Source organism: Malus sylvestris, chromosome 11 (genome assembly GCF_916048215.2).
Source record: "Malus sylvestris chromosome 11, drMalSylv7.2, whole genome shotgun sequence".
Classification (NCBI taxonomy): domain Eukaryota; kingdom Viridiplantae; phylum Streptophyta; class Magnoliopsida; order Rosales; family Rosaceae; genus Malus; species Malus sylvestris.
Window position 1 is genome coordinate 10,030,128 of NC_062270.1, and position 8,856 is coordinate 10,038,983.

General features: G+C 38.4%; 1 protein-coding gene across 2 annotated transcripts; it reads left to right on the top strand.

Moving 5' to 3' along the window:
• The first annotated feature begins 4,787 nt into the window (after positions 1-4,787).
• On the top strand, positions 4,788-7,921 carry LOC126590610 (ankyrin repeat-containing protein At5g02620-like). 2 transcript variants are annotated; one of them, XM_050256078.1, is made up of 4 exons: positions 4,788-5,155; positions 5,331-6,006; positions 6,104-6,513; positions 6,838-7,921. In XM_050256078.1, the coding sequence occupies exons 2-4, from the start codon at positions 5,646-5,648 to the stop codon at positions 7,714-7,716; spliced, it is 1,650 nt and encodes a 549-aa protein (XP_050112035.1). In that variant the 5' UTR covers positions 4,788-5,155; positions 5,331-5,645; the 3' UTR covers positions 7,717-7,921. The 2 variants fall into 2 exon arrangements, with proteins under 2 accessions (XP_050112035.1, XP_050112034.1); XM_050256077.1 differs by having other exon boundaries at positions 5,375-6,006.
• The last annotated feature ends 935 nt before the right edge of the window (positions 7,922-8,856 follow it).

Consider the following 8,856-nt stretch of genomic DNA (forward strand, 5'->3'; position numbering starts at 1 on the left):
AAATCAACACCACCGTCAAGACACATTCTCTTGTCTGATTATAATTTGGTAAACCAAACTATTATATTATGTAATTAAACTATTAACCTGAATTTTCGATCCAACGATATTCAAAATCCTTAATTCTATCATATGAGTCCAAAAATCATGTGGATAAAACGATTAAAAACGTATAAATTTAATCAGGAATTCCAAATCAGAGGGATATTTCTGAGCTAAAAAAATCAAGGGGAATAATCGGTTAGCTGAAAATTAGGCAATCTTGCTTGTTCTGGTGTCGGGTTGGTGTGCTCTGATAGTTGGGATCTCCCCCGTTATCGGTTAATCCGGATATAACCCATCTGAGTTTATCAGCAATTGTCGGCCCACGCATTCACATCCCTGTACGCACATTACGCGGCGCGTGCTTCCACTCTCCAGCAAATGGTGTGATGCGTCCAGCGATAGTCGGGCGCGGGCCCGCGGGATTTGACAAATGCGCGTGGGGTCCACTTTCACTCGTGGATTTTGTCTTGTCCTGGACTGCCGTGGCAACGTGGGCGTTGTCGCCTCCGTCCACAACCAGCCCCGGTCCACCTGCGTATAGGTCCCAAAATGTTTTAGCCGACCCGGGCCCACCTTTGGCAAATTAAATCGATCCACACACTGTGTAAAGTGTGCAATCATTTTACGCTGGAATTCACATTACCTTCCGAGACTCTGAAATTTTTGATAAGATTTCTGATACCGCATGTTTTTTTATATAATATTATATAAGATTGGTACGAAAATTAATGTTAAATTGTGAAATAATAGAATATTTTTAGATATTCTCACTTTGAGAAAATCTTTTTAGCATTTCCCTTCAAATAATGTACCAATAATGAATGAAAGAAAATGTTCTTTTATCAAACGATTTAATTATTTGTATTAGTGTGTGATTATAATGCATGACCCTAATTCTAAAGATGGACTCACGTACTCCATGTGTGAAAATCACAAAAGATTATGAAATTATGAACTTAGGAGAAATCGTTGTTGAACATGTATCCAAAGGCTATTGTCAACTTTTGTTAATTTGATGTGATGCCTGTGGCAATCTGAGCTTCTAGTGGTGTTTTCCCATCATCCATTATATTTTGTAAATTGGTGGGTTTTTTTTTTGGGTTTTTTTTTGGGGGGGGGGGGAAGCAATTCGGACCTTAAAATTCGATCCAACGGTTAAAAATAGGAGCCTACTTTAAAAGTTATAATAACTTTAATCGTTAGATCAAATTTCAAGGGTCCATAATGTTTGATGAGGAGAATTAGATAGAATGGAACCGAAATTATCCCTTTCCGCTTTGGGGAGATCGAAAAGTGCAATCGCACATGCCTCTAGTGAGCTCCCAAAATGCCACATACTAGGTAGAGATGAGAATATACATATAAGGCTTACATGGTCCACTCCCCTGGGCGATATTAAAACTTTATTTTTAGGCTCACTCACCCTTGTTTTTCGTCCCTCCAGGCTATAATAGCTGAGCTTTCTTATCGACGGAGATTCGTGGCAAATCTTAGTATTGGAGATTACCTTCGATGGTATGATTCTCAATCCACTCTACTGTACTTTACTTATACTCTGACGTCACGTGTGAAATGGGTTCATTCCCGCTCACAGCGCACTCTTGTATTTAGGTACTTTTAGGTTTAAATTCATTCACATTTTCCACGTCACTACACTTTATGGCTTTGTCACCTTCCAGGTGTCGGCCAACACAACTCGATTCGAAGTCCTAGTGGACATCCGGGGTCGGGGTGTATCAGTTTGGTATCGTGACATCCCACATCGCCAATGTGAGTAGATCTTATATGCCTTATATGTATATTCTCATCTTTACCTATTACGAGGCGTTTTAGGAGCTTACTGGCTTCGGATTTCATCAGAACTCCAAAGTTAAGCGAGTTTGTGCGAGAGCAATCCCATAATGGATGACCCACTGGAAAGTTATCGTGTGAGTGAGTTTCCAAAAACAAAACCGTGAGGCCGTGGTCGGGGCCCAAAGCGGATAATATCGTGCTACTGCGAAGTTGAGCCCGAGATGTGGTGGGGGCCCGGGCCGGGATGTGACACCTTTAAAGGAGCTCTCAAAATTTTTTGTCATTTAATATTTATATGTAATAATGTTATACATTTTTTTTAAGTTTTTTTATTAGCAATTTAAAATCTTATTGTGCATTTTTCATAAGTGTAAATATTTTTTTCTAAATATAAAATTCGGAGCGTAGGATGAAATATTTTGAGTGCTAATAACATCCAAAAAGCGATTTGTTTTCATTATATATAATCCAATATACTAAAGTGGAACTTTAAAGTTAGAGTTTTAAAGCTTTTTTTTTCTTGTTTGATTGTTTTAGATTGAACTGTTTTTAATTATTTACTGAAAGTTATGCTTGTAGTTGTTTTTACTTGTTATTTAACCATATATGTGAACTTATAATCAATGAGTTCTAAAGTTTGTTTTGATTTAAATTATTATTTTCTAGCATCAATACATTGTCTTATATTTTTGGAAACTACCTTAAGAAGGAGGGACTCTTTTATAAACTTGCACAGGAAATCTCAGAGACATCACTATGTAAACCAAACCAAATCCCAAATTATATTTGTGGAGTAGAAAAAGCAACATGTTGTGTGATAAGTGCTTTACTCACTGGCACTTTTATAGCGCTTCATATAAGCACTCCATAACCAACAATTTGGTATGCAAAAACAAAAATAAAAAACCCAACGAGTTTAGGCTTGAGGTATGCTGTCCCGGATTTCGTGTCCCGTTTGTGTCTCTTGTTTAATTTTTATGACACGTGTCTCTTACTTTACACCCACATCTAACACTGTTAAGTTTTAATAAAACTAATTAAAAAATAAATAAAAACCAAATGTTAAACCAAACCGGTTAATCTGGAGCGTCTATTCTCATCGAACAATGGCAAATCCAGCACAGAGAGGGCACTCGGCTTCTGTGCTCGTCCTCCTCGCAATCGCAAACCCAGCACAGACAAACCCAGCAAGGAGCAAACTGAACTCATCGCAGAAAACCTAGAAAATCAAGCTAAAGAAGAAGAAGATGACGACGATGGGTTGTGAATAAAGAGACCGGCGAGATCGGTCGGCCAAGAGGGCCGGAGCCCACACGCTGCGATTGGGAGCGAAACGGTCGGAGCTCTAATTTTTTCGTTTCTTTTTTCCAGATCTGATCAATCATGATAGCAATGGTATGTAGTTCTTTGATTTTTTTTGAGAATTTGTGCTTGACGGCACCCCTCATTGGAACCGTCGTTTGAATTCTGTACACCTGACTTCTAAATCACAGTCCAACCCAAGAATTCCCAGGTGAGAGTTAAAGAGAGAGAGACATGAAAAGTCTTGGGGGTGGGTCTTGAGAGTTGTTTCTTTAATTTTTTTTTTTTAAAGAATTTTATAAAAAGTTAACAGTGTTAGATGTGGGTGTAACGTAGGAGACACCTGTCATAAAATTAAGAAAACTTTAACGAAAAACTCTCGGTACTATTCACATTAAAGAAAAATCATATTTTTATATTAAAAAAATCAATCATGTTACTATTTATTTTACCATTTATTTTATCTTTATAATTAAAACTCAAAATTTTCAAATTATTTTCATTAGTTTTTTTTAAAATTAAACCGAAGACACAAATGAGACATGAAATACGGGACAGCAAACGTGGAGCCATCTCGATCCATTTATAAGGGAAAATGATTTTTATACACATTTTTTTCTCATTTTGTCATTTATGTTTATTTTTGAATTTTAATTATTTTCTACTTTCTTCGGTTTATGAGTCACAAAAAAGTAACGGTGTGGTGTGCATGAAAGAAAAAGTGTGAAAATTATTTGTTATTTGATATTTGTTTAACTTGTGACGCAAGCAAAAGAGGTGTTATGTTGCATGTCCCATGGCAGTCTTCTTCAGGAGTCAATTGTTTAGTGTTTATAAGCCACTCCTCCTCCTCTCTTCTACTTTTAAGTCAATGGAAGCTTTGATAATCAATCATATTACCATTTTTACTGCTCAAAAAGATGGAAAGAGGAGAGAAACGATGGTTTTTTTTAGCATGAGCTCTTTTGAAAAGTGCTTTTAAATGATTGCAAGCATTTTTAGATAAAATTTGTTTGAAGTGCTTCTTCACTAGTTCCAAAAACATTTTTTTTTCAAAAGCGCTTTCAGTTATTTAAATGCTCGTCTGAAAGTGCTTTTGAAATGATCAAAAACACTTTTATGAAAGTGCTTTTGTAACCAATCGTTAGTAAAAATGCGAGTGAATCATGGAAATACTTTAAGTGCTTCCTACAAGAAGCGTATAGCTGGTGCTTCTTCAATCATGGAAAAACAATTTTATCAAAAATGCTTTCAATCATTTTAAAAGTACCACCAAACAAATCCTAAAAGCACTAGTCATATAACTTGTAAAAATTCATAAACACATAAATTTTAAAGTTAGGTAGAATTAGTTTTTTGGTTGAAACAAGTTTGACATTTTCGAAAAGTAAATGTGGCATTCTTATCAAAATGTGGCATTCTTATCAATAGAAGTAGATAGGTCATGACTCATAAATATCAAAATTAATAACAGAAAAAGGAAAATATAACAAAATATAACAAAATGCTGAAATGCTTCTATGAGTTTTTTCAATCCCGAAAGAGTATCCGATCCCCTTAAAAAAAAAAAATATATATATATATATAACCATTGTTATATATCAATACAACCTTTTACAAAAGGCAATCATTTATTGGTTATTCTGGGTTCGATTTAGATTCACATAAAAGTTGCAGCTGTTGCTGTTGTCGCGTACAATACAAGTGCCTTTTTTTTAATTTAATTTAAAAAATAATTTTCCATTTCTTGGCCTATTTTATTTTCCTGAAATGTACATATTCACCTGCATGTACAATATAAGCTAATTCCTTTCTTGCTCTTTCTACCTCCGAAATAAACGGGCTTCTCAGAAAAAGAAAAAAAAAAGCTTCTGTTTCCTTTCATTTGTCTCCTAAATATCTTTTTACAGCGTGTTTGTTCGATCCCATTGCTGTGCTCCTGAATTTTATGGGCTGTTTTTAGTTACATGGTGGAGGAGAACATACAAGTTTCTTGCTGTTTCTTCAAGCCCAGGTACATATCATTTCTTCATTTTATTTTTCCCTTTTTTTTCTTTGGTTTTTAATCCAATTTTTCAAATTCTATTGGATTAAAAACTGAATGAGAAATTGGGATGTGTTGGGAAAAGTGCAGCAACAAAAACCCATAATTTGTTTATGTGATTTTGTGTTTTTTTTTTTTGTTGAAGATGGGACTGATTGGTAGAGCTCTGGTTTGTTGTTGTGGAAACAGGGCAGTGATTTGGGGTGGAGGAGAATTCAGAACCAGAGGTGTGAGATAGAAGACGATTTCGAAGGCCTTGGCTTTGCTGGAATTCAGGGGATTTTAGTTTGAATTTCTTTGACTTGGTTTGAAGAAATGATGACTGTTTTGGATCAAAACTTCAATTTTTGATCTGGTTTTTGCCGGAAAGAAGAGGAGAATTTCTTCAATCGTTGGTGTTAGAATTAGCTTGTGGAGGACAGAGAGAGAAAGAAGGGGGATATTTTTGTAACTTACTGTAATGGAGGCAGAGGCGGCCTCGGCTGAGCAGCCGCAGGCGGCGGCGCAGCCAACCTTGCCCCGGAAGAAGATGACGAAGCAGTTAACAGGAAAGCGCGATGACACGCCTTTGCATTCCGGAGCGAGGTCAGGAAGCATGGCGGTGGTGATGGATATCCTTGAAAATACAGAAGAGGGTGCGTTGAAGGAGTTATTGACAAAGCAGAACTCATCTGATGAAACAGCACTATATATTGCTGCAGAATATGGTTATGTTGATTTGGTCAGGGAGATGATCAAGTACTATGATCTCGCTGACGCCGGAATCAAAGCGAGAAACGGGTTTGATGCGTTCCACATTGCTGCCAAACAAGGGGATATGGGTATGTCTACGGTCTACCATGAGACCCTTCGGTTATTTTTTCATTTTTCGTGTTATGTTGTTTTCGGTGGCGGATTAATGTTTTGGGTTTTTTGCAGATGTGTTGAATGTGCTTATGGAGGCTCATCCGGAATTGACCATGACGGTGGATCTATCAAACACCACGGCTTTGCACACAGCTGCGGCGCAAGGGCATATCGAGGTGGTGAACTTTCTGTTGGAAGCAGGAAGCAGCCTGGCAACCATTGCTAAAAGCAATGGCAAGACCGCGCTGCATTCTGCGGCGAGAAATGGTCATTTGGAGGTTCTGGTAGCGTTTTTGGACAAGGAGCCTGGTATCGCAACACGTGTGGATAAGAAGGGGCAAACGGCACTTCACATGGCGGCTAAGGGGCAGAATCTTGAGGTGGTGGAGCAGTTGATTAACGCAGATCCTTCTTTGATAAACATGGCGGATAACAAAGACAATACCGCATTGCATATAGCTACTCGGAAGGGTAGAGGGGAGGTAAACTGACCTTTTCCCTGACCACTATGAGTTTTCATGTTTTATTAGTTGAGTAGAATGCATCATAGCAATAAAGATTTGCTTTCAACAAAATTCTTAGCCTATAGAGTATGTTATGTTCGGATGCTCTCAGCTGCCTATGCGTTGCTATAGTGCAATGGACCGCTAGATCTCGATCTTCTGGAAAAATAGTAGTCTTGTATAAGCTTACGCTTCTTTTACCTTTGATTGGCTCATCGGATGAATTTATGACCCCCTTTACCAAATTACAGAGAGATTGTACGTTTCAATCTTACGAGCATAATGCTGTTTATATGTGTGCAGATTGTGAAGACGCTACTCGAACACAGTGAAACCAACACAAGGGCAGTAAACAAGTCTGCAGAAACTGCCCTTGACACTGCCGAGAAAACTGGGAACTCGGACATTAAAGCTTTTCTCCAAGAGCGCGGTGTCCAGAGTGCTAAAGAAATCAAGCCACAAGCAAGAAACCCAGCTCGAGAGCTGAAACAAACAGTGAGTGACATCAAGCACGAAGTCCACCACCAGCTAGAACACACTCGCCAAACCAGAAGACGCGTCCAAGGCATTGCCAAACGCCTTCACAAAATGCACTCGGAAGGCCTCAACAATGCCATAAACTCAAACACTGTCGTGGCTGTCCTCATTGCCACGGTCACCTTTGCAGCAATTTTCCAAATCCCTGGCCAATACGTTGATGACCCTGGAGACATTCCCAAGGGGCAGTCACTTGGCGAGGCAAACATTGCTCCCAAACTCGCCTTCATAATCTTCTTCATCTTCGACTCCATTGCGCTTTTCATTTCTCTTGCTGTCGTGGTGGTGCAAACTTCAGTGGTGGTAATCGAGAGCAAGGCGAAGAAGCAGATGATGGCGATCATCAACAAGCTGATGTGGTTGGCTTGCGTGCTTGTTTCCGTGGCATTTTTGGCGCTCTCTTTCGTTGTGGTGGGCGAACAGAAGTGGCTAGCAATTGGAGTAACAATCATAGGAACTGTAATTATGGCTGCAACTTTAGGGACTATGTGTTTCTGGGTAGTTAGGCATCGGATTGAGGCGAAAAACATGAGGAGCATTGGGAGAACATCGTTGGACAGCAGATCGCGATCGTGGTCGTTGTCTGCAGTAATGTCTGAATCTGAGCTCCTCAACAATGACTATAAGAAGATGTATGCAATTTGAAACTACTTCCACACACACACCTGCCACATTTTTTGGGTTCTTGTTTTTCCCAGCATTGGGCCAAACAGGTGTAACTACTATAGCATTGATCATATTTTTTTTTTGGAACTATTATTGCCACTTTAAAATCTCATTCTGCGCTGTATTTTTTCTTTCTAAATATAGGAAGTTTGGAGTGCAAAATGAGAATGTTAAGTGCTAATAACGATTCTCTTTTTTTTTTCCTTCAGAAGTTTTTGGGTTTTGGTCAATTACATCAAATAAAAATAGAAATAGAGATGACAATTCAAACCGTTAAACTCGATAATCGTGGATAATGTCCGAGTGGAACGGATTTGGGGATGAAAATCAGTTATATTTTGAATATGAGGAAAATTGAAATTTTACCCATTATGGTTTCAGATATTGTTATAGGGGTTTCCGATTTGTATCATTCTTCAAATCCGATCCGAATAATACAATTATATTCACCAAATTCATTACCTTGAGAATTACAAAAGTTGCATTTTTGTGAGAAAGTTCAAAAGTTTTGAATTAAAACCAATGAGAACTCAACGGTGCTTAAGGGAGAGATCAAACATCAACAAACATCATCAATGTATCTATTATATTATAATGAGAAAATTAATATCTATTATATTATAATGCGTCAACTGAACGAATATATATTTTTGTTATTAACGAAAATGAGTTCCGTTAACTGATGAGGAATCTGTTATCTGATGGGTATAGTTATGGATAATCTCCGATAGTTAATTTGCGGTTATGAATATGGTTGATTTTTATGGTTATTGGGATGGATATAATATTTTAGTCCCCAAATTGAATCGTTGCCACCCCTAAATAGGAACAATGTAACCACCACCCCTAGCGATTGGGGATAAATTTCAGGCCCATATTCCACACAACATGTTTTGAGTTTGACTCCTAGTGCTAATAAATCACACAATGGTGACCATAAGAGCAGTTCCACCGGGGAACCTTTAGGCCAGCACCCAGCCAAATTATTGGCCCGACACCCAGCCAATCCATTCCAGCCGAGCAGATAGGCTGGCACCCAGCCCAAGCTGGTCTCTAGGCCGGCTCAGAATGTGCTGAGCTCTTGCCCGGCCTACATGATGCCAGGTGATACCGCCACAT

Bases quoted from the DNA above. Each gene is read 5' to 3' on its own strand.
- LOC126590610 (XM_050256078.1), top strand. From the start codon at position 5,646: ATGGAGGCAGAGGCGGCCTCGGCTGAGCAGCCGCAGGCGGCGGCGCAG. The intron at 6,007-6,103 runs GTATGTCTACGG...GGTTTTTTGCAG, and splicing joins TGCCAAACAAGGGGATATGG to ATGTGTTGAATGTGCTTATG. The intron at 6,514-6,837 runs GTAAACTGACCT...ATATGTGTGCAG, and splicing joins CTCGGAAGGGTAGAGGGGAG to ATTGTGAAGACGCTACTCGA.